The 24,652-nt window shown below is 43.1% G+C and overlaps 1 protein-coding gene across 1 annotated transcript in view; it reads left to right on the plus strand.

The window, feature by feature from the left end:
- The window catches only part of GRIN2B (glutamate ionotropic receptor NMDA type subunit 2B), a 200,043-nt gene that overhangs the window by 166,370 nt on the left and 9,021 nt on the right, over nucleotides 1-24,652 (plus strand). Inside the window, exons 6-11 of the mRNA XM_021267270.4 lie at nucleotides 1,485-1,693; nucleotides 1,996-2,167; nucleotides 2,847-3,000; nucleotides 4,556-4,681; nucleotides 7,775-8,004; nucleotides 22,616-22,776. Coding sequence (XP_021122945.1) covers nucleotides 1,485-1,693; nucleotides 1,996-2,167; nucleotides 2,847-3,000; nucleotides 4,556-4,681; nucleotides 7,775-8,004; nucleotides 22,616-22,776 — 1,052 coding nt within the window. The remainder of the gene's footprint in view (nucleotides 1-1,484; nucleotides 1,694-1,995; nucleotides 2,168-2,846; nucleotides 3,001-4,555; nucleotides 4,682-7,774; nucleotides 8,005-22,615; nucleotides 22,777-24,652) is intronic.

A 24,652-nucleotide genomic window follows, 5' to 3' on the forward strand; every position in this document is an offset into this window, starting at 1 on the left:
GTCATTTAAATAAATAAATGATGGAAATTTGGCGGTGGTGGGAGGTGGTGTTGGACTGCAGTGGAATGAAGCTTTTCTGTTTACCCATTGAGCAGGTACACCACCAAAAAACAGTCACACAAGCCCCCCCTCCACTGCCTCTCCCCGTGAAGGTGTCTCAGCCCCAGCCTGGGGGGCTTTGTTCGAGGACTGAGCAGGAAAGTTCCTTCTTGAGCCCAGTTAGTTTCTTGCCCTCCCATCTCAAACTGAGAGCCAAGGTGCTAATTAGTGTCAGTTGTGATGGGGGGAAATGAGAACAGAGGCGAGACTTTGATAGTTCAAAGTGTAGTCGTTGTTCAGGTATTTTCTTTTCCTGGAATTTTTGCAAGGATTAGTCTACCATTGGCAGTGGGTGTGCTACATGCATCATCTCTTTGGGGAATGGAGTGGCTTCAAAACAACTCTTACTTGTGACAGTAGGTATAAGGTGAAGGGGTTCCCATCCCCCTTTTCTGGTCTCTGAAGGTGTGATTTCTGTTTGCTGAAGAAATGGAGAATGAAAAGATATAAAATGGCAATATGTCATTGTGGAAAAAATAGCAAAAGTAGAAATAACAGATGCTGCTTGATTTTCATGTGTCAGAAACAGAACAATTCCTTGTTTCCAGCTAACATATGCAACCAAGTCATTGTGAAAGGACAAGTGCAAGTATTTTAATGAGCCCTTAGCTGGGGATAGTGAGAACTACTATTAAACAAGCATCTCTGTCTATGTTCATCTCCTGTGAAGATACTCCTGAAACTGCTGAACACCTTCAGTTGAGCCTAACTCTTTTGGTTGCCTATCTCCTCTGTCATTTGGAAGAACTCAGTCCTGACTAGGAGTTGGCAACTTTTTTTCCAGAATGAGTTATTTCTGACAAAGGCAACTTTGGTTAAAATGGAGCAATTTGATTAATTTCAGTGAAAATAAGTGAAAACAAATTTTTTGAAAAAATGTTTTGTTTTGACTTTTTCAAGTGAGATATTTCAATTTCTCTGTTTCAAAATTGTGTTTTGTTTCATTTTTTTTTTCTTCATATATTTGTCCTCTTTTTTAAGGGAAAATTACCATTTTTATTGTGGCTAGCAGACTGAAATCAACTTTTCAGGAGACAACAAGCTACATGGTTGTTGCTTGACTGAGAAAGCTCAAAGACATCATGTCTTTTTGACCAGGGTGATGGTATTCCCCTTGTCATCCACTCACTTGCCCAGAGGCTGAGACCGTCAGAGAGATGAGACATCCCCACACTCTTGCTCTCTTTCTCTCCCTCTTCCTTGGTTTGGACCCATTTCCTCAGAGCCTTCTCTCCAGAAATATCTCTGTCCAACAGAGATATCTCTGTCCAACAGCTGTTAGCTTGAGTACTCCAGAGTTGTTCTGTCTGGGCCTGTGGGAATGTGTTTGCTGCAGAGGGATGGGGCAGCTAGAAGTCTATTTTGTGTTGTGTGTGTCTCCACAGGTGGGAAAATGGAAGGAAAAAAAGCTGCAGATGAAGTATTATGTGTGGCCCCGCTTTGAGCTGTATCCTGACTCTGAGGAACGTGAGGACGACCACCTGAGTATAGTGACCCTGGAAGAGGCACCGTTTGTCATTGTGGAGAATGTGGACCCCCTAAGTGGCACCTGCATGAGGAACACTGTCCCTTGCCAAAAACGCATTGTGACTGAGTATGCACCCCTGTTTTTTTTTTTGTTGGGTTCTCCCTTCTCAGCAGAAAGTAGAGTCTATTGGGCCAATACTGGCACATCCTGATAATCATTTTTAGCAAAGTCACCTCACTTTGCCCAGCCTGGCCAATGCCTGTTCATGACTGGCCCCACTGGGCAAGTCCTTGCAGTGTGTCCAGCACATATATCACAAGTGAAGTTCTCCACGTTGTGTTGTGGGAGGGGGAGCACATACTGACAGCAGAGAAGAATTAAGGGGATTTTCACCAGCCTTCTAACCCATTACTGTTATGATTGTTCAGGAATAAAACCGATGAGGAGCCAGATTATATGAAGAAATGTTGCAAGGGGTTCTGCATTGACATCCTCAAGAAAATCTCAAAGTCTGTCAAGTTCACCTATGATCTCTACTTGGTGACTAATGGCAAGCATGGGAAAAAAATCAATGGGACATGGAATGGAATGATTGGAGAGGTCAGCAGCAAAGGGAGGGCATGGTGGGCTTCTTTCTTGGGCTGGGTGCTATAGGTCAGGTCCAATCTCCCATCATTTATTGTGTGCCCTGCCAGGGAAAGGACGGAGGTGACTCTATGGAAATGATTGGCTTGGATTCTTTCTGGGCACTGTGTGAATTAATCTGCTCTGACACTCTGACCGTGACCACCTTTCCTGTTTGACAATTAATTATTATTCCCTATAGTGTCACAAATTTTGCCTTTATAGTCAAAGAAAGAGTGTGATATCTGTGCACCAAAGAGGCTGCAACCTAGATTAAGCTTAGATCATATATAAGATGTATAAAGAATGAAATAAGACTTTGCAGTGTTAGAAGGAGGAGAAAGCAAGGACAGAAAAATGAGATAAGAAGTCTTCTTGGTGGATGATGTGTTTATCCTAAGACCTCTGCAGATTTATTTTTTATACGCATACCAGCTTTGAGGGGAAGATAAATGTCTATAGATTCCCTGAAAGAAAAAGGTGTCCCAATGAAAGATTAGGAAGGAGAAATGATAGAAACAATATAGGGAATGGGATTACAGGAGTAAAAAGGACTGCATGGAGAGACAGGAGGGTAAGAAGGGGTTTGGTTGTGGTATTTGAGAGGGGCTAGCCTTGGGTCTGTGCATGTGAACTCTTCTTCTGTTTCCTCCAGGTTGTCACCAAACGGGCCTACATGGCTGTGGGATCCCTCACAATTAATGAGGAACGTTCAGAAGTGGTGGATTTCTCTGTGCCCTTCATAGAGACGGGAATCAGCGTCATGGTGTCACGTAGCAATGGAACTGTCTCACCTTCTGCCTTCTTAGGTATCATTTTAGTCTAAAATTAAAATTTCACCCAGTGTTCATCAAAAATTAGGTGAAGGTTACTTGTGATTCTTAGCCTGAAAGTCCCTTTTTGGGAATATCTGTGGGACAGGTATATAAAAATAAACTGTGATGTTTTAGTTCTAAATCCCAAGCAAGCGAAATCCAGGCAAACGCAAACAAGCACTGCCTAGAAGTTCCAAGGCATTTCTCAGTAATCCTAGCAAAGAATGGGCTCACTCAGGGTTGTCACCTACCCTACAGCATGTGGTATCCCAGTGACTCAACTAATAGCATGTTCAAACAGTGTAGGCCAGAAAAAAAATTGATTCAAACCTTAGAGCTGTTCTGCCACTATACTTAGTGATAACAATTAGCAAAGAATTGCTGCGCTTTCAGAGACATTATTGTAAAGAGAATATTATCTTGATCCTTCCTTGACAAAGCAACTGGAGGAAGTTAGAGATCTAACAGCTTTTGAAGAAGGATTGAGCCATCAGTTCTTTGCTGACACTGTGCATCCCAGTAAAATGATCTCTGTTGCTCTTCAGCGGTGGAGGGTGGTCGGAGAATGCAAAAGTGATACTGCATTTGCCCCAGGCATCCATGCCTTCCTAGTAACTACTATTTGGCTTTACAAAATGCTTTATGATGCAGCAAACACAGTATATGAGTTATATAATTACTGTCTGCTCTCTGCCAGGAACCTAAGAACACTTACAGAAATAATTTTATATGGGCAAAGAAATTTTTCCAAACTCCTCTTGAAGAAGGAGTTTCATTACTGCTCACTCTTCAGCAATTTTTGCCTTTAGCCAAGGCAAATTGGCTTCCAATATTCCATTAATATTACTGGGGTGTGTAAAACCAACAATAAACTAAACTCCAAATATTTAAATTAATATTAAAATCAAGTTGAAATATTGACTATAGTGTGGACCAACATCCTAGGTTTGTTTGATCTGGTACAGTACCATCTTTACCTGTTCATGCTTGCAGATGGAGAAAACCTGTCAAAGATCAAGCACTTGCAGAATATGAATGCTAACATTTCTAGAATGAGCCAGTGTTCCCATTGCTACAGGAATGGAATAGCTGAAAAACTACTATCATTACGGCTGAACCTCAGAAATTTGGAGATGCTCTTTGGCTCAATAACATCTTGAAAGTTGAATGTTTGTTTGAAATTCTGCCAGTTCTGTTTGATTTTCCCCCACTCTCTCCAGATGGTGCTGGAGGACTTCCTGAGAACAATCTTTTATCAATGCATTTTATTTTATCAATGCATGTCACAGCGGCTGCATGTGGTTCCAGATGGAGCCATGTGTCACAGATGTAGCTGTAAGAATGAATGCAGTCATTACAGGAAAAGGAAACTACACTTCTACTAATTCAGGACATTTCTCAGACTGAGGTTGAAGGCATCTCCATAACTTCTGTTTTTCCCAAGCCACACACTCTCACGGGGTGCTCTGGAGGGCAAAGAAGGGGGGGGGGGGGGAGAGGTAGCTGTGCTACACTGGGCCTTTCAACATGTTTTTTTCTTCCTCTCTAGAGCCATTCAGTGCTGATGTATGGGTGATGATGTTTGTGATGCTGCTTATCATCTCTGCAGTGGCTGTCTTTGTCTTCGAGTACTTCAGCCCTGTGGGCTATAATCGGTGCCTTGCTGATGGCAGAGGTAAGGGGAGCCGCTCCTTGCCATGAACCTCTCTTGCTTCCAATCCCGGCACCAGCATTTCCTTTGTATTAACTGTGATGCAGATACAGCCCACTTTGAGCTGTGAGTTCAGACTGAAGAGGACAGGGAGGGAGGTGGAAAATGGCTCTGAAGAGAACAGATGTAGATAATAGATAATTTGCTTGGCTTGGGAGACTGAATGTGGCGTCTTTCATCTCTAAAGCACACACTAACGCCAATTTGTTTCTCATTGAGGGGAAATGGGTGCTGGTAACTGGTGCTGGCAGTGGCTGCGGCGCTGCTCTCTTTGAGGCAATCAGCGGGCTCTCTGTTGTCAATCTGCAGTGCTACGTCTCCCCAGAAAGCAGGCAGCTCTACTGGCCCCCCGGCATAGTGCTGTCCTCCAGAGCCCACATCTGTCAGCTGGGCACGTCCCTCCCCTGCTTGGCTCTCTGGCTTGCCAAGTCCAGCTGAGAAAGTGGGAAGCTTATTTCCCTGGGAGTGGGCGAAGAATTATCTTGTAAAGGCAGGAGGAAAGATGGGAACAAGTGAGTGACCTAACTCTGTGGTTCTAAACTTCAGAATACAGCCCAATGAGTTAAAGAGAGGATGGACAGACAGCCTGATAGACAGCATTTTTTGCCTTATTGGCAGGAAGACAGTTAGCAAGTTGAACCTGCTGTCATCTCCTTATCTTCACCCCCTGACAAATCAGCACTTCAAACCTTTCTGGGACTTACTGGTCCCAAAATGGGACCAATGATGGGAGAGAGTCCAGAGTGATGGGAGGGAGACAGTTACTGGAAAATGCACTCATTTCCTCCCCAGTCTAGTACTCTGAGTGAATTCATACCATCAGATTAGAGGGAACTGAAAAAAAAACACACCACAAACAAACAAGCATTAATGGGAATGTAGACAGAACCACATACACAGGGAAGTGGAGAACTCTTATCGCGGAACTGTGTCGGGCCTTCATGGCAACTACTTTTAACCACACAGATGTTTGGATACAAGTAAATATTGTTAAACCCATGAGTCTCCTGGGAGGTGTTAATACAGGTGTGTAACTGGAAGCAGTTCTTAGCACAGGTGTGCAACCATGCAGTTATTAAGTTAGCTGAACTGCAGCTGCAGTATCAATATTTCTGAGTAATTAGGAGTGGTACTGCATGATCAGGCAGATATTATCACTGACAGATGTAACGTGAAGATGTAGAAAGCAGCTGCAGAGACTGCAGTGCCTGTTTGGTAATGAGCGCTCTTGCAAATGTTACTTTGGCTGCATTCAAGCTAGTCTACCATGGTATAACCCTGCTCTCATACCTTGATTTTCTCTTTAAGGACACCCAAGAATTTCTTTCCAGGACAGGCAGGCATACCTTGGTCTTAGCCCCCAGTTATGTTGGTTTGTTTTTGTTGGTCTCTCAAAGTTTGAGAGCTCAGAAGGATTCGGATCCCTGGTGTGGACTGGAGACCCCCATTGCTGTCTTGGTTTATGGCTGACAAAACAACTGTGCAAGCAGATGGGGTGATTAGTGGAGAAGGAATTTGTCAAGATTTCCTCACACTCCACAATTCCCACTAGTGTTTTGCAGGGCTTGCACTCATGTCTTAGGGCAAGTCCACACTTTGCAGTACTGCACCTTACATATGCATGTGGCTTAGATATCTCACTCATTTGAGTAAAGAGGAATTTAAAACTACCACTCCAGAACGTAAAAAAGGCAAGGAGTGTCAAACCATGCTTCTTATAACAACTTTGCCTCCCTGGCATCTAGAGGCTCCAGTTTTGCCAGGTGATGATTCTACTTAGAACTTGGCGTGCAGTTCCCAGAGTGAAAAATGAGTCCCTTGAACCTTTCAACTGCATTTAGAGTGCACACAGTTAGTGCTTTGAGATGATCCATAAGGTTCCCTGCTCAGCACTTTGGAAAGGAGCTATCAATAGACTTTCTTCCCTTTTGTTTCTGCGCTGGAGCCAACTGTAACCACAGGCAGCAGCACCAGGCTTCAGCCTACCCAAGGAAGGAGGTAAAACATATGGGATACTAAACCAAGGGGTTGCAGAGCCAGGGTAGCACCACTGGAAAAGTGACAGGCACTACTTGAACTGTGCCAGAGGGCTCCAGTCCTAAGAGAATCTTCTCAGTGCCTGAAGTAGGATCCTTAGAGTAATTCCAGCTGCAGTCTCCCTGACAGCTTCTCTTGTGCTCAAGTTGAACAAATTTTGGTTTTGGTTCCCATTAATGGCACCAGTGTATGCTGGGGATCTGAGACTGCTGAGAGTCAGACAGGATTTCACAAAGTTTCAGGCATGGTGCTTCATGAGCACATGTGGCTTTTGGGGTGTGAGTGAGTTTCTACTCTGAAAAGTGAGTTAAGGGGAAAGTAGCAACTTTGTAAACATTTTACCCACTCTTGAAGCTGCTGATTTTCTTGAGAGAGACTGAAGTATATGTCACATGTAGCTTAGATGCAGCACACAGAGAGAGGGAGTTGGTGCTTCTCTAGCTTGTGCATCATCAGCAGACTGGGTAACAAAATGCTCCTGCAGAGGTATTTGCAGAGCCTTGTTATTTCAGATAGTGCTGTTTCTTGCACTGGTCCAAGTACAGTGGTGGCCGTATGTTGTACAGGTGTGTATTGAGAGTTCAAGAACAACATCACTGTTGAACTAGAATCGTTCATAATAGATATTATGAATTGAACTAGCTCAAACACTGTTGAGCTAGAAATGAGGATAGAGTGTTTCTAACCAAACTCTTTTTCTATTGACTGTACTTGAACTGAAATTTAATGTTTCAAATCCTGCATTTTCTAATCAGGTACATTATATAAGGCTTCACTGGAAATCTGTGAGATAGAATAAATACAGAAACCTGAGGATATTTTAAAAATTCACTTTTCAGGGTCATGGTTTGCTTAGATATAGTGTCTTGAACACATGGGTGCACAGCTGTGGGTATTCATCTCATGTGGGAATATCCCTGCTCTTAACTCTGAAGTCAAGGTGTGTATGTAAGGAGAAATGCATTCCTCTCACTTGTTTTGAGATACTCACTGTGGGGTCTTGTTTCTCAATCACTCTAGAGCCAGGAGGTCCCTCTTTCACCATTGGCAAAGCTATCTGGTTGCTGTGGGGGCTGGTGTTCAACAACTCTGTGCCAGTGCAGAATCCCAAGGGTACCACTAGCAAGATCATGGTGTCAGTGTGGGCCTTTTTTGCTGTCATCTTCCTGGCCAGCTACACTGCCAATCTGGCTGCCTTCATGATCCAAGAAGAATACGTGGACCAGGTGTCTGGCTTGAGCGACAAAAAGGTAATGGATCCACCCAAACCCCTAAAGCAGCCTTCTTCACACAAGAGACTGCTCTACCCTTTCTCCTTTGCTTTTACTAGGAAAATGTCCAGGTTTTGTCAGTTGCAATGTTTCTGTAGTCCCTCATTTTAATAGCACAACTGCTCTTTTCTGGTATTCAATTGCATTTTTACACATTTTAAGCACTTCAGAAGTGAATTATGGAAACCGAACTGAACTGTGTTTACTTGAATGATCCCAAACAACGCTTTGATTGGCAGCAAGAAATGAATTAATGCTCCTTTGGAAGTGACGTGTATAATGGCTGTAACCTGTTTATTGAGGATGAAATAATTTGTCTGTGTGGGAACTGTGACCATTAGGCTAGCAAATATGATAGTTTATTCTGGGGACGAGTTCTGCCCATGGGGGTAAATCAGCTCGGCTTTGAGGATTTACTGTTGCTTGCATTTTAAGTTATACTGCCATTTTTTCAAGGCTTAGCAGAAGAGATCATTCCCTGTTCAGAATGTGTTTCACTGCCTTGTTTACATGCACTGAATTTTGTTCTCGCAGAGCATTTGCTTTTGCTGGGCTTTGCAAACCGAGGATTTTGAGGAGATTGCTCATGCATGCAGGGTAGCACTGTCTGGCTCATGAGGGTCTGAAGCTGTGCACACTGCTTTATTTTTGTTTTGTTGCAAGGTTACTCACAAGGAATTGAGTTCTGTGAGGCTCGATTACCCATGCTGAATTTGTTACTCAGTCACTGGGGCTGCTTAACGGGTCATGTCATTGTAGGGCAACTAAAGGGCAACAGGGTACACACATCATTATTGAGGATGGCAGCAAGAAGGTGTTAGTTTTCTGCTGCTGGACTGGTTTTAGTTACTGTCTCTTGAGTCCCCCATGACAGTCTAGAAATAAATTGTGGCCAGGCCCCCTGTATATACCGTGTCCTGTGCTGCATGATGGAAATTCTGTAATGGATTCATTTTTAAGAGTTTTTTTCCTTTTTTTTTTTTTTTTTTCCTGGAATGAAATATGACACAGAATAATATAATCAAAGCAAAAGTGCTCTCGTTATTTGTTTTAATTCCAACCCCAATTTGTTCCACGGTGTCTCCACAATTGCAGTGTGTTGTGTGTGTGTGGGGGGGGGGGGGGTGAGAAGGAGGTTGTTTCTCTGACGGGCAGAGGTTGTAGCAGAGACACCTGAGAAGCTGTGGACTCCCTCAGACTGAAAGACACTGTTCAAAACCAGCCAGCCCTACCAGAGTTAACATTAGTTTGTCATCATTAGGTTTTCAACTGTTTGAGCTAAATGAGGTAGTTCATACCTGTGATCTATTGTTTCAGGCTGTGCCTAGGTTCATGGAGAGAGTTATGCTTTCATCCTCATGTATTTCAAAATACTTTCCGTACCTGCAGAGATATGTGTGTGAAATACCAATTGAAAGTGGTAACTCCTGGAGCTTCATAGAGGCTTTGGATATAGGTCTCTAGTCCTATTTTGGTCAATATCACTGTAAGGTTGCCTGTGTGTATTGGATTGAGGTCATTTTCTTTTGCTTTTCTTTGCTTACATACCTCTGTTTGCTTTTGCTTACCTAAAGCACTTGCTGGGTGTCTTGGGGAAGAAAAAGACCACAGCACATACTCAGCTGATTGTGATGTGCCTCAAACACAGCTGCTAGTGCAAGTGCAACATATGGGTAAAATTATGATCTACCACAGCATCTGGAACCAGATGAAAATTCACTGGTAAAAACTGAAGGCCAACTGCTGCCTCTGGAGAATAAAGACAGGTGGGAAAAGTTCTGTCCAAAAGGCTGAGTGAGCAACCTTGATCTGCTGGGCTCTTGGATTTCCACTCTGTACATGCAGAGGAGCCTTGCAGAATTTGAGACCAGCCATTCAGGTGCCCATTGCCTTGCTTCAGGATGCCCTAGTTGGGAAATTCACCTTTCTTATCTCCTCTCTTTCCCCGTTTCAAAGCTTGCACACTGCACATACCCCAGAGATGGAGGTGTGTTGTGCTCTTCCTCCCTTTTCCTGCCAGCTTAAATTAGCTGCTTCAGATTTTCAAAGGAGGTCTCCTTGGATGCTGTGGGCCTTGCCCAGGAAGAGCTGCTCCAAGAGCTGCCTACAGCTGTTGACCTGCTGCTTCCCCACAAGAGCAGGCTGAAATGTTTCAGCTGTCTAAGAACTGGGATGGTATCTTGGCAGTGCCCCAGCATTTCCTTTCTAGTGAAAGACAGGAACTAACATCAAGGCTCTGATGTGCTGTGGGGGTGCTTGAGCAGACCTGTCCGAGCTGGACTAGAGCAGAGACCTCTGTACCAGGGTGGTAGGTTGGATGGAGGGTACCTGGAGACTCGCTGTGCTGAGCTTCATAACCTCTTCTGCTCTTCTCTCCTGGCCCTGAGGGTGCACCCTGGTGATGTTCACCCTGCTTGGTGCCACCCGTTTGTGCTCAGCTGCCAAAAATTGACGCCAGAGCTGACCCAGGAACCCAAATTCCCCCACATTAACCCTTGCAGCTGCTAAATAACACATCAAACTGTGTCTCTTAAAGCCAGTGCAGGCATGGGCAGGTTCAGGGAGGAGAAACTTGCTCCTCCTGCACAGTGGTGTTGGCCCTGCATGTCCTGCAAGCAAAGAGCTGGTCTGATGGCCTCTCCCTTCCAGCCATGCGCTCCTGGCTTGCCCTTCTCCTGCACTGATGCCAAACCATCACCTGTCACCTCTGCCAGGCCACCTTGTGCAGCAGCATGGCTGGATGTGGTCCCAGCTGCATTTGCCCAGGGGCTGCTGCAGCCACCACCCCTGCAAAAGCCTGGCCAGCAAGGTGGCCTGTCACAGGGTATCACGGCTAGCTCCCAGGTCTGGATCTTGTCTGTCTGTAATCAGGAGATGTAACCCAATTTCCTATAACCGGAGAGCTTCAGAAACATTAGAGAAAAAAATGCCTGTGGTATTTTGGTCTAACGAAGGCAATAAATACAGGAAAGATTACATAAAATGAGCTAATGTGTGAAATAATCTAATAGCTATACATAATTTCCATTCATATACAGTAGTAATAGAATAAAAGCAAATGTGGACAGCCAGCAGGACATTTAAATAAAATAATTTAGAATGCAGTAGGTTAATAATAATAATAATAATAATAACAAAAAAGTATCCGTGCCTATAAATTAGTTGAAAATGCCAAAGAAGCTAATAAAGTATCAAAATGGTAATTTCGTAATTGACATAAAAAGGAAAGAAATGGATTTGTGTATGCCTGCAAATTAGTATAGATTGCTGGAATTTCACATGTATTTGACTTATTTGTTTTTAAGAAGTTAAGGAAATGTTGAGACAACGGGTTTACTTCTATGCAGCATAGGTCAGCTAATTTTTCTGAATGGATACCTTTTATTTCAAAAAAAATAAATTTGGAGTTTAAACTGGACAATTTTTATTACTGAAAAAAATCTTGGGAGTGTGCAAGAAGGCAGAGAGAAATTCTGATTTTTCCCCAAGTAGATCATTTCAGTATACTTAAAAAAAACACATTTTATTCGATATTTCTGATGTGTATTTTTTAATTTCTTATTTTCTAAAGGCACTAATCATAAAATTGACCTACACTTAAGAAAAAGGGAAAAAAAAAAAAGATGTTTCTGTAATGAAGGAAGGGGATGGAAAGAGATAACTGAAAGACAAAGAAACACAGTATTCTGAGGTGGATTAAGCATTTCAGGTTGATACAAAGCAAAAATCTTGCTGAAGAAACTGCAAAAATGAATCTGCTTTATTCCTGCACTAATAGATGCTTGGCCATGAAACTGAAAAATGAATTATTTCCCACATTGTACTCTGCGGCACATTAAATGTAAATTATACAAGGATCCTAGATATCCAGAACACTTAAGCATGTGCTTAACTTTGCGCTCATGAGTGGTGATATTAAAGTCAATGGGCTATTATTCACATGATTGAAGTTAAATGCCTTTCTGAGCTTGCGGCTTTTGTACAACAAATACCTGCTCTGGAGAAGGCTAGGAGAAGTGCAGAGCAGACATAGCTGCCAGACAGAAATTTTTCCAAAGAGACCATAAGTGGGGCTCGGTCTTCAACCCAGAAAGGTGCATCAGAGGGAAGACTGTCTAAGTGTATGGGTTGGAGGCAGCACAAATCTTCCACAGGATTACACATTTACTGTCTATGGACAGTTGTGGTACTTTCACAGATTTCTGCATGACACAAAGGAAATTTTATGTGGCAATGTCCAATAGCAGAAAATATATAATCCTCTCAATAGCAGTATGATTTTTACTGTCAGGAAACCTCTGTGGTGATTACAAATTAGCTAGAAAAAAGTAAAACCATGCCATTTCCAGTGGAGACCATGCCCAGTACTCTTGTGATAAATCAGAGCCTTTCTTCAAAATCCGTAGAGCCCTAGACTGAGACACATCCTACTTGGCCAAAAAATAAAGAAATAGTGTCCCCAAACCTTACACCATAAAGATGAATTTCTTTCCACAGTGCTTCTCCAGGGGTGACATTTTCCTGTAAATAAGTTGAACTGCATTCAGTCCTTTGTTTCTGTATGACCTTTATATATAACATTAGCGGTACCAACTAGTGGTTGATAGGACAAATGTTGGTTCATAGTGAAGTGCAAAAATTTAGACCTCTGAAAAGCTCAAATTTTATGCCTTAAAATCTGATGTTTTCTCTGTATCTATTTGTAAATCATCATATAAAAATAGTAAATAGTGCAGTACATGCAGTTTAATTGCATATTATTCTAAAATCTCCAAAGTAATAAATAAGTACAGCTTATAACGTTAGTAATACATCTTTCTAACCAGTGACTTACGTTTACTGTGTACATAAATATGAACACAGATAATCTTTTATAATTGTAGATGGGTCCATTTATCATAGATATAATCATCCTTCATTCTTCAGCTTGGCATAGTCTTTATGTTTTTTGAAATCCTTTCAGCAAACCTCCATGTCCATGCTAAAAAGTGATTCAGTAGTTTTATGACTATAAATCTATAAATGTTTAAAGCCAGTGTAGTTTCAAGCGTGTGTTCCCCCCCAACCATCCACTCCCTTCAGTTTTACTTTTGTTGTCATTCCCCCTCTTTTTTAAGCTCAGTGCTGTGTAGCATTGAACAGCAAGGAGGCTGCGATATGCTTTAGCTCAGCCTCTCAGTATACTCTCTTTTTTGTCAATCAGGAGGGATTTAGCAGCAGTAAAAACTTGTAATGGGACTCTTCAGGATTAGTGGCAGTTTAAATGCAATTGGGAGCTTGAGCAGGTAGAATGCAAGGGGAGGAGATACACAAAGCAAGACCGTAGGCTGAGTCTATCCTTGCTGGAAAGGGAAGAGTGCAGCACAACCCTTCTGGCTTTGCTTGTGGTGCAGGTGGAGGCTGCTGGAGGAGGAAGTCAGCTACATAGGCACAGAGCATTCCTTAGCTTCCGGCTTTTTCATTCCTCCTTGCATTTCCTGAGCCTCAGTCATGGACAGCCCTTCCTTTTCATCCTCCTTCTCACCGCCTCTCGCAGCTTGCCCTTTGGAGATGCTGGGCAAACTTGGTTGCTTCTGTGCTAATTGCTTGGCAGCCTGGAAAACGTTGTCTTTGGAGAGTTGCATAACGGGAGGCGGGAGGGAAGCAAAGGATTGTCCTGCTTCTTGCATTGGTGTAAGTCAGCAGAGAAAGAGGCGATGAATATTTTTATTTATTATTTATACAGTGCCATAAATGTACTTGGCACTCTGCAGTCAAATAAAAGATAATGGCCCTGATGCCAGGATTTGGCAGCCTGAAAGGTGAGAGCTGGCCTTCTTCGTCTGAATGATCAGGAATGAAATCCTTGTGGGAAAGGGATGGAAGGATGAGATCTACATGATTTAAAAAAACAACAACAAACAACAACCCCCCAGCTCGCTGCAAATTTTATTGCTTTAGTCTAGCAACAAGTTGCCAAAGTGGGTGGGCTACTGTTTGTGCTTGAAAGATAAGAGGTTCTGACCTGCCTTTCTTAGTAAAGATGGCTGAAAACCAGAGTTCCTCCCTCCTCCACCAAACTACGTCATCTGAATTTCTTAGAGTTTCATAATTTGTTAACCAGCTGTCTCATGTGCAAACAAAGCAGATTTCAAATTCCTCTGTACTTAGCTGCCACCTCTCCTCTCAAGGTCTTTTTCATCAGTCAATTTTCTCCCTCTGAATGAACATGTACACTTCCAATGGTATTAACATAAGCGTGCTAACCAGCATCTTTCTGCCTCACTAATTTCTGTTTTGTGCTTGCCCGAGATTATTCAGAATGTGCCTTTTGCCCCATTGTGTCTGACTTCCAAAGAAACTGACTTCCAAGGATGAAATATATGACATGATTTGATGCTGGGAGAAACAGGTTATCTCCAGCTTTCATATGTGCAAGCAAAACTTGAGTGTCCTGTAGGTAATACCACATAACCCACATAACTGTAACAGATATGACTGTGTGCGTATCTGATACCACACCTACTAGTATTGGGGCTGTGCAAGGAGCTTTCATTTCTGGCTGGTGAAGCTCAGCGATTCTACTACAGGTGCTGTTTTCTGGTCAAGCTTGAGAGACACCTAACAGTGTGGCTGCCATGAAGCCTGTAGCCTGCCAAACATGTCCTGAGGAAATTTTAAAACCTTGGTGTTATCTTTTGGGTGGAGAGGCTGCACAGGTTCCACGTAATGCTCACGCACTTGGCAGCTGGGTGGTACTGTCCCAGGAGATGCATGTTTTTCTGGCAGTGGGTGGACTCTGTCCATGTGAGCGTCCGATCCCTGAATGGAGGCCTACGCCTGGGGTGTCCATAAGACCTGGGCCAGCAGAAGGGCTGTGTGGTCCCAGCATGTGCATATAGATCTGGCTGCAGAAGATGTGGGACCCCTTAAATGCCATCTGTGAGGCATCAGGCTGCCCTGCAGAGGTTTGCAGTCTTCTGCTCTGTGCAGAAGCAGCACAGAGCAGGTCTGCACGGAGCAATGCAGCTAGCAACGAGGCTGCACAGTCCTACTGTGTGCACTGCTCTGGCAATAACTGCATGTGATGGAGGCTTCTTCCACCAATTGGGTTTCTGCTTTCATCTCAATTATTTTACAAGGGCAACTATTTTTAAAGCTGCTATATTTGAACTCCTTTCTTTTGCTTTCACCTGCCCCCGCCCCCCACACCTCTGCATTGTCCCTAGTTGCTCTGTTCCCTTCCCTGACCCACACGTGTTACTGTTTTACCACCAAACATTCATAGACATTTTTCTTCTTTTTGTGGGTCTGACCCACTCTACATATTCTTTTAGAACTGGCTTTAATCTAATTCTTTGCCAAATTTGTTGCTGTCAGCTGCAGTAACTGATAACTCCTTTCTCAGACTTATCTAGAGGAATTCATGGGTGAAAGTGCTATGCAAAGTAAGAAACATCACAGGGTGTTTAACAATATGATAAACAACAAAATGAAGGTCTGAGGAAGCACAAGGATTTTTTATGACCTTCCAAAACTAACTTACTGAGTTGTATTGGAGTTGTATTGGATTTGGATTTGATGCTGTTCATTCCTTTTTTTTTTTTTTTTTTTTTTTTATGTCAAGGACTGTTGTTTGACTGGTGAAGACAAGAAACACTGTGGTTTTAGGGCTGGTTTCTGTCTGGGGCCTGACAATCAGAAAGAGCTGATGAGGCCACCTATAAGGAGTCTCAGCCATTGCTGAGGAGGTGGAGAGTCATATTGCGAGGGAATATAGAAGATGAGAAGAAATTGGAGCTAGGAGAAAAGGAAGGTCTGAAAATTTGTAGTCACTTGGAAGCGGCTATGAGTTCCACGTTGGGACTTAAAAAAAAGTCAGTAATGTCAAAGCTTGGTGACTGTGCAGAGGAGAGAAGGATGTTTTAGGAGTGAAGCTTGAGAAACATCTGTACAAGAGATTCATGAGTAATAGAAGAAAGAGCAGCACAGTCTCTTTAGTCTGCTGTCCTCACAGATTATTGTACCAGTGCTGTGATCTAGGTTTGAAGTGTGATTTTTTTGCCTATGCTGTTGTGCTGGCACACTCCTAGTTGGGATGCTGCTGTAGCAATATAAAAGTGCCCTGAACCAACATACCAATAGAGCAGCCACCTGGGAATCTGTAGAGCACTTCCTCTACCAGCATAGATGATGGGACACAATTAGGCGGAAGTGCCTATGTGCATGGTCAAGCTGGATGATGAAAAGAATACAGGAAAAGCCCTGCAGATGGTGCTGGCAGTGATGACTGACATTCCAGAAACAAACTGGTCACCACCTGAATGCAGATCAGTACACAGTTACAGCTTTGAAGACTTTGCAAGCTGCAGATAACAAGAGTAAAGGACAGGGTGGAAAAGGTATAATATAGAGAGGCAAAGAGGAGAATAATAGTGAGCATTATCTCTTACTTTGCCTTTATTTCCTTGGCTTCGTCTTTCTGTGAGTTTTTAAAATGTAATGTTCTTTCAGCATCTTGGAGTCCTGATCAGATTGTTCTTGGTGCAGTGGAGGTTGGGAGCATGTCCACTGACCAAAGGCAAGTCAAGGAAAGCCAAACTGGATACAACCAAAGGACAGTAGCAAGAACAGATGGAGGTGTAGATAACACAGAAAACAAACAAACAAACAAACAAACAAACAAACAAAAAACTCTGAGAGAACTGGGCTTCTTTATCCTCTGTGTTGGAATATGGGGGAAAAACAGTTCAACGGTGTTCAAAAACATAAAAGTCACCTTCAGAGAGGAAAAGACTATTTCGATTTCCCTATCTGTGGTGAAGATCACAGAAAATAGTGTACTTTGATTGCAGCAGGAAGGCTTTAGTTCAGACACTTGGATGAACTTCCCAATAGCAAAGCTGGGGTAGGTTGCCAAGGGAATGGGGAGTCTCCAAGGGTTGCCATCTTCCACAGAAGGCTGGATGAAGAGCTGTCAGGAATAGTGGTTTCTAGGAGAGTCCCACCAGAGGAAAAAAAGGACAGAGCAGACAACTTCTTGAGGCCAATTCCAGCTCTGTGATTTGTGACATTGTTCATGGCATGGCTTGGGCAACAACAATGAAGTATTTGGGGAATATGAAAAGGACAAGGCCGCAGTCACAAGTAGTCTGTCAAGACATAAATGTAGGGGAAAGAGCTACTTTGGAGTTAGACCTGAAAACCACTGACCTAGCCTTTAATTTTTAACAAGTTCTGGTCAAACTCCTGTGCAAATATCCTGACCGGACTCTTAGGCAATGAAAAAGGTGCAAGCTAACTGCAGTGACATGCAGCTGAACCAGAGCAAAAGGGGACAATCAAGGATGTTTGGGCAATGTAGAGAGGTTGTGCTAAAATTATGCACTTGAGCATGGACTATGCTTTTCTAGCCTTATGTCACTAAATCTTATGTTACAGTTCACTAATTAATGCCATCTTTTTTAGAGATACTTGGCCTGTGTCACAACAGATATCTGCTGGTTGTAAGCCTGCCAAAAGAGCAAGCAGATTGCTGCTCATAGGTGTCTGCGCAAAAGCTTGTGACTGATGCCCTGATGGGCAAGTTCAAGAGAATGGTGAGCATTTTGGGCTGTCTGCTACCCACATCTTTTGGCTACCTATGCTTTTGGTGGGAGAAGCTGTCCAAATGGTCCAGAGGCTAAATTTAGTTGTACAAATGCAGATGTCTAGAGCCAATACTGGAGTATTCAAAATACCCTCAGGTATCTGGCAGATCTGACTCTGGGGCTACAAGGGACCTGTTCCCTGGGTGAAATTCCCTAGGGCATTTCAAATAGCACTTACACACTAGGTCAAATAAACTGAACCTGGAGTATCTAACACGGGCTCAAGCTCTTTTGGATTTGAAGGTAACAGCAAAGCTGAACCTAGGGACCTTATTTTGGAGGGTCAGAGCTGTGGAGCTTCATGCAGGAGAAAATTTAATCAGAGGGTCTGGGCCTTACAAAGTGAAAGGAGCCACCACAGAGAAGCTGTGTAGGTATAAGATACTACACACACACACACACACATACCCAGTTTTACCAGCTCATTGTGTTATGCAGCAGAGGATTATCTTTATTAAGAAGTGTAAAAGTGGATCGACAGATGAAAAAGAGCCTTTTTGCTGTAAGACCTGCTGAGTTTGGGAAACTGCATTCAGTGCTATTGGCAAACACTTTACAGTGTAAACAGGGTCTACATCAGGCAGATAAATAAGTGCAGATGCGCTTTTCTGTATGAACCATTTGGTGATAGACAATATCTTTAAAAAAAATTCTCATCAGATTAATTGTGGCCAATTAGCTATAACCCTTTCCCCTCATTCCTGAATCCCCTCCAATCCTGGCTGCCTGAATGGGAAGAGCTCCTATCACCTGTTTCATTATGCAGATTGATATTCGAACATCTGAGAACAATGCTGCTTTCTGCACGGCACGGCTCCAAATTGCTAATGAAACGTCTCTGCCAGACAAGTCACTTAAACCCGCTCCCACTGCTGCTGCCGACAGTGCTCACAGCAAGCTGCGAGGAGGGAGCAGGAAAGGGGCTCTCCACTCGGGGCGTGCTAATAGCCCCCAGCGTGTGTGTTTATGGCTCTCCAGAGCAGTGAGATCTCTGCCCTCTGACTCTGAAGGGTTACATTCACAAACCTGTGGTCTGATTTGGACTTAATCTTCCTTGATTTCAATTTGTTGAGTGAGGAGTTGTGGAGGTGGGCAGCCTCCAGGCTCTGAACATTGTTACTGCCTGTCCCAGAGCTGCCTTCAGTCTTGCCCCTCAGGCATGCTCCGTGTCTGCTTCCCGCCCCCAGGTCAGATGAGGCAAGGACCCATCTGTAGCATCCACCTCCCGCCTAAATTTAATGTGAAGCCAGCTGTCTAAGGGATCTTCTCTCACAGGTGAGAGGCTGTCACATCACCTCGTATATGATGGGAGCATCTCATGACTGAGATCCCATGGTAAGCAAGCAGGAGGCTGCAGCTGAGGTGCACCTCTACCCAGGGCTCAGTGGGTGCAGGTCTGCAGGGGAGCCTTGCGGGTTCCCCCCTGAGCAGTGTCCCCTTGAGGTCAGTAGGGCTGGGTGGCAGGACAGGTCCTTCTGCAGGCAGGTATGAAGTGGGGCTTCTACATGTACAGACCCTGTTTGCCACTCCCTGTGACTCTGCAGCCAGGTTTGCTCAGCAACCTGTGTGGTTGCTTCCCTTCCCTTTCCCTGCTATCACTGTATTTCTTGCAGGAGCCTCACATAGCTCCTGTTTACAGATGCCTGGGGCATGGTAACTGTGACTTAGGGCCCTGACAGTGGTAATGATTACATGAAATTATGCAAGAGCTCCCTCATTAATCTAAATTCTGACCATTTCTGTCAATATCTGCAGTTAATTCCTTTATCAATATTTACTGAGACCTTGAGATTACTTCTACACAGGCTGTCTCTATGTAATGGCCCCGGCATTGTGCCTCAGCTCCTGCCTCACATCTCTCAGACTCCTTTTAGATCAGTGTGCCAAAGCACCCTGCTACCTGGTGCTGACACCCTTGATTCAGACCCACTCTCCCAGCCTTTGGGAGAAGCCATATGAGTGTCTCTCATTACTAAAATCTTGCACAGCAGTGCCAATGAACTTTCCTCCTTATGGGTCTTCTCCATTTCCTCCACAGAAGTTCCTCTGCCTTGTTGCCAGGAGAGGACACACTACATCCCTGGCTATCCCATACATTTTCCCTTACATGCCTCCTTGCTCCTTCATTATGAGTTGAGTTGTGTGGGGCACAAGTGAGCTAAAGTAGATGCAGCAGTTTCTGTTTCTGGAGAGCTCTTTGCAGATCCCTCCATCCCTGGATGGAGCTGTGCCCAGCTACTGTCGAGCAGCAAATATCAGTAATTTTCAGCTGCCATTTCCTGATAGCAAATTGCATGCAGGAGCCAGTATTAGTCTTCAGACATGGAAAAGTTAGCTGCTTTTTTACTGTCTCCATGGGCTGTGGAGCCTACTGGGCATCAGTTGCTTTCAGCTTTGCAAACACAAATCCAGGAGGCTGGGGATGAGTACGTGTTCCCCTTAGACATTAAAGCTAAAGACCTATGATGTAGGGCCCATGTGGATCCTTTCAGACTGTTTCCTGTCTCGTTCTTCACCACTCTATGGTTGAAATGTGTGTGCATGTGGGTGTGTGGAGAAGAATTTGCATTTGCAGATCTGGTCTGACTGAGGAATAAACAGGGAGTGAGGGGTGATAAGTGAATGTGCAGTACATGGGTTTGAAGAAGCCATCAGCCTGGCTTTCTTCTCTGGAAACACACTTTTCTGGATGCCAGAAAAAGTCCTTTTCCTCAGGAGGAATGCTTTCATTTATTTATTGGTTGCCTGGAAGGTTAAAAATGAAATATAGGGCCTTTTGCCCCTGGCTGGTTTATACTAAGACGAGCCGTAATGAAGGATCATTCAGAGATGTCATTTTCCCTATCACAGCTCTGCCTCACTCTATAATCCTTTTTTACTCCATTTCATAGGCAAGCAATGGAAGCAGACAAAACTAGAGATTGCATCACAGGATGGAGGGAGGAGGTATAAACTGAATGTTGGATGGAGCCTACTTTTCTCTTAATACTTTTTGGGCTCATAGAGAGGCTCTCATAGCTGCTGCCCTTCCAAAGGGCATGCTGAAGCTGAAGGCACAGCAATGTTTGTCAGGCTTGCCTGCTTGCCTTGCTGTCTTGCCTCTGCTGGAGGGCTCTGGGGAATGGGGACTCATCTGCCTTCAGCTTTGGGTTCTGCAGCTTCTTGGGAAAAAGTTGCCACTTTTTCCAAAGTTGCCTACTTTAGAAAGTCATGTTTTAGCATTCCAGGGGAAAGACTGTGTTACCTTGTGCCTGATATGGCAATGCCCTTCTTGTGAGGGGTCCCCTAAGCTGCTGCTGTAATCAGCATGGTACTAAAGAACAATTTTTTATGTTGCAGTGATTTTTCTCCCATCAAAGTTTGCTTTCAGTACAGGTTTTGATAGCTATGAATTTGTCTTCATCCCTTGAGAGTGTGACAAGGTTCTAAGAGGCACCTTACTGCCTGTTTTATGCTATGTGAAACCTTTTTTTCACTGATGTGCCAACACATGTTTCAAAAAACGGATTTGATATTTCCTACTGGCTTAAAGCAGTAGGACATGTGGTTTGTCTCACACACATATGCACATATGAGCCAGCCCATCTCTTCACACAAATTGGAGAGATGATTCCCTGCACAGCCAGATCAGTTAACTGATACAGAGAAGTAGGTGCAATAAATTCATTCTGGTGATGTGAACCATGCCATCAGGTATCCACAGACACAGGTCCTAACTGGTCTGTTTCCTGAAATGCTGTGAATGAGATACACTGCTTTAGCAGATACTCTGCAGCTGGGTTAAGGAGGTTCAGACTGGCTTTGAGCAGAATTCAAGAACCAAGCCTGACTGCAAGCTTTTGAATCTACAGCTATAGACAGTAGCCAGATTTCCACCACAGAAGACAGCAATGCATGACTGCACGTATTGATGTCTCTGGTGAACTGTTGCCATTAAATGGGTTTGGTCTGACTGTTAGCATGTTCTTAGCATGCTTCTTAAGATTACCCAAATAAGCAGTCTCAGATGAGAATGAAAACTAGCACTGTTAGATGCATCAAAAGATGAGGGGGGCTTCCCTCCATCTGAACTACCTGTGCATATTTTCATTTACTGCTTATTCAGTTCTTGGCTTACAGTTCTGTGCTCCTTCCCGTCTGCTGGTTCTGAGGGTTTTAAGCAGTCTTGATAATTGACAGTCTAAATTTTACTGCTCATAAAACCCCAGAGAGCATTGATTATGACTTGAGTTAAGCAAGTGGCATATAAAATCTCACAGCCTTGCAGCCGTAGGGGAATGTTATGATGAATGTATTTCTTGGGAGCAGCAAAAGGTTTTGAGTATTCTGCCAGCTGTGTTCTGGGCATCAAACGCTACTAGTGACTTGCAACCACTGATAGGATTTCATTTGGGACATTTGCCCAAAAGTCTGAAAGCTGATACTTCATTTGGTGAAATGGGCGGGAGGTGTTTTGAGAGGCCTCTCTCCTCATTAATTGCTTTTCCACTTCAGTCAGAATCAGGAAGTGCAAACGCATCGATAAAACTGAAAAAGATACTTCTTAGAAACTAAATGACACTACGTGGATAAAATTCACATAGATTTTATTGAAAATCTTTCGTTGACTGTGTTCCAAAGCTGCTGTTACCTCTCTTTTCCTTTTCCCCTTTTCCTTTTATCTAACCTCCTTCTAATCTCTGATCACTGGCTATTTTATGTACTTTATCCAGAGTGGACAAAAGACCAGATTGCTCAGTTTTGTTTCTTGGTTCTTAGACACTAACAGGAGATGTTTGTCTTTGAAAACAATGAAGTATAGTATCTTCTCTCAATAATGTTTTCCACCTGATAGTAAAATAAACAGAGCTACCTTCTGTGTTGCAATGGACACAGGGTCTTTGGTGAGAGTGTGTTATCCCATGCAGATGATTGCTTCCTGCTGAAAGATTGTGAGAAATGTTCTTTTTCTGTTTCTCCAGTTCCAGAAACCCAATGACTTCTCACCCCCTTTCCGTTTTGGGACAGTTCCCAATGGCAGCACAGAAAGGAACATCCGCAACAACTACCCTGAAATGCACAGCTACATGGTGAAGTTCAATCAGAGAGGGGTGGATGATGCACTATTCTCACTGAAGACTGGGTGAGGCTTACTTCTTCCAAACTTACTAACACCAGAAATGTGACTTCTTATCATGCTTGTCTGGGAAAATTTTTGTGGGTTTTGGAAAGTGAACCTCCATTATCATTCCATGATTACAAGTGAAGCTAGACTGCACACACACAGGAGAGTATTTTTGTGATTCTCTTAGCCTTTTTGCCTTTTTTAAAATTCACATCTGTATAAGAGTTTCTGTTTTTGCTATACTTACAAGATTTTTGAAGAAAAAAAAAAAAGAAAAAAAAAAAAAAGAGTTTCTGTACCTTGTGTATATTAGCCTTGTGTGTATTAGTCCCAAAGATCTTGCTTCAGCAAGCTCTTTCATGCTGATGGGCCCTTATGCATAAACACGAAAAGCTCACAGACCTCTGTGGGCAAAGTTCTTTTCAGAGCATTTGTGTTGTCATCTGGAAATTCCTTTATTTTCTCTCCTTCTGTGTATAAAAAACATTATGTTTAATCAGGATGCTGAAACAATCTTTAGACTAATCCCACTCCAGTGTATAGCTTATATAGTGTAATAGAAGGTGTGCTTGAAGCAAATAGTTTGCAAGTAGCCCTTCTCTCTGGAATATTATAGTATTAAAAGCTGACCAAAATGTTGCTTGAATATTAAGGAACTATATAAAAAGGGGGTATTTCCTTGGGTAATTTGGGAACTGTGGGAAAAATCATTAGCAAAAAGTATCTTCAAACATCTCACTCTATTTTAATAGCAGTGAATCTGTAGAGGAGCTAACTTAAAACCCCAATTAGTCTTTGTAAGCCTTTGTCCCTTTTAATTAAAAGCCTCCTTTTAGAGCTGACCATTTTGGTTGTCAGAAATCAGCCCCAGTGAAAAAAACATTCTCTCTTACACCCATGTCACAGTGTTATGAGAGAGTTCATTCCAAAGCACGAATGAAGATGTTCAGCCAATTTAATTACTAGATTGACTGAATATTCCTAAACCTGTTTGCCAGGTTCAGAGGCACACAGCCCATTATAAATGATTGTACCATTTTTGGATACCGTCCTGGGAAGGTACATTTGCCAGTATAGTCATCATCCAGGAAATAAATATGCTCTGTCCTGGAAATACATAGATGAAATAGAGCTCGTCACTTGTGGTAGATGTCATCCTGGCTTCATATCCACCCTTGGACAAACTTCCCTACAGATATGCACTTAAACTGAGATAATCACCATCCTGGAAATATATGTTCAGGAGATGGACTGAAAAGATATTGTGGGTGTGAGAATGCGTGAGGTGGAAGGTCTTTGGTCTTTTACCAGAAAGAGCTTCATTTCAGGTCTAGTGGGAGGATTTACTCATTGGCTGTCTCTGGTTGTATGGAAGATGTAACCCCCTAATTCCCCACTCCCAAATCAATTTGTTGAGGTGAAAGGTGAAAGGAAGGTTCTCATCAGTCTGTTGTGCTGTCTGCCCATCCCAAACTATAAAGGGTATTTCTCTGTGTTGAAATAGACACTTGTGGTTTTCAGCTGAACAGTCTTTACAAAAGAGCTACTTAGCATGGTAAGCCATGGTACAGCTGTTATCATGGCCATTTGACATTGGTAAATATCTGGTAGAGCTTTTCACAGTAACTGAGGAGTTAAATATGGTGTCCTGGCTACATTTAATTTGAAAAAAATATATTTTGCTCAGTTAAGTCATCCAGCACTTTGGATTGGAGAAAATCTTTTCTTTACTTCAGGCCCTACTTTGCTATCTAATATTGATAAATTTTATAAAGTATTTAAGGTTCCTTTCAGATGAAAGGCAGTACAGAAATATAAGCTATTCTTAGGACTATAGATCCGTTGGACTTTTTCTTCATTCATCTTGTGCTATGTTTGTCTTCCAAATTTCCTT

This window comes from Anas platyrhynchos, chromosome 1 (assembly GCF_047663525.1).
Source record: "Anas platyrhynchos isolate ZD024472 breed Pekin duck chromosome 1, IASCAAS_PekinDuck_T2T, whole genome shotgun sequence".
Taxonomy (NCBI): Eukaryota; Metazoa; Chordata; class Aves; order Anseriformes; family Anatidae; genus Anas; species Anas platyrhynchos.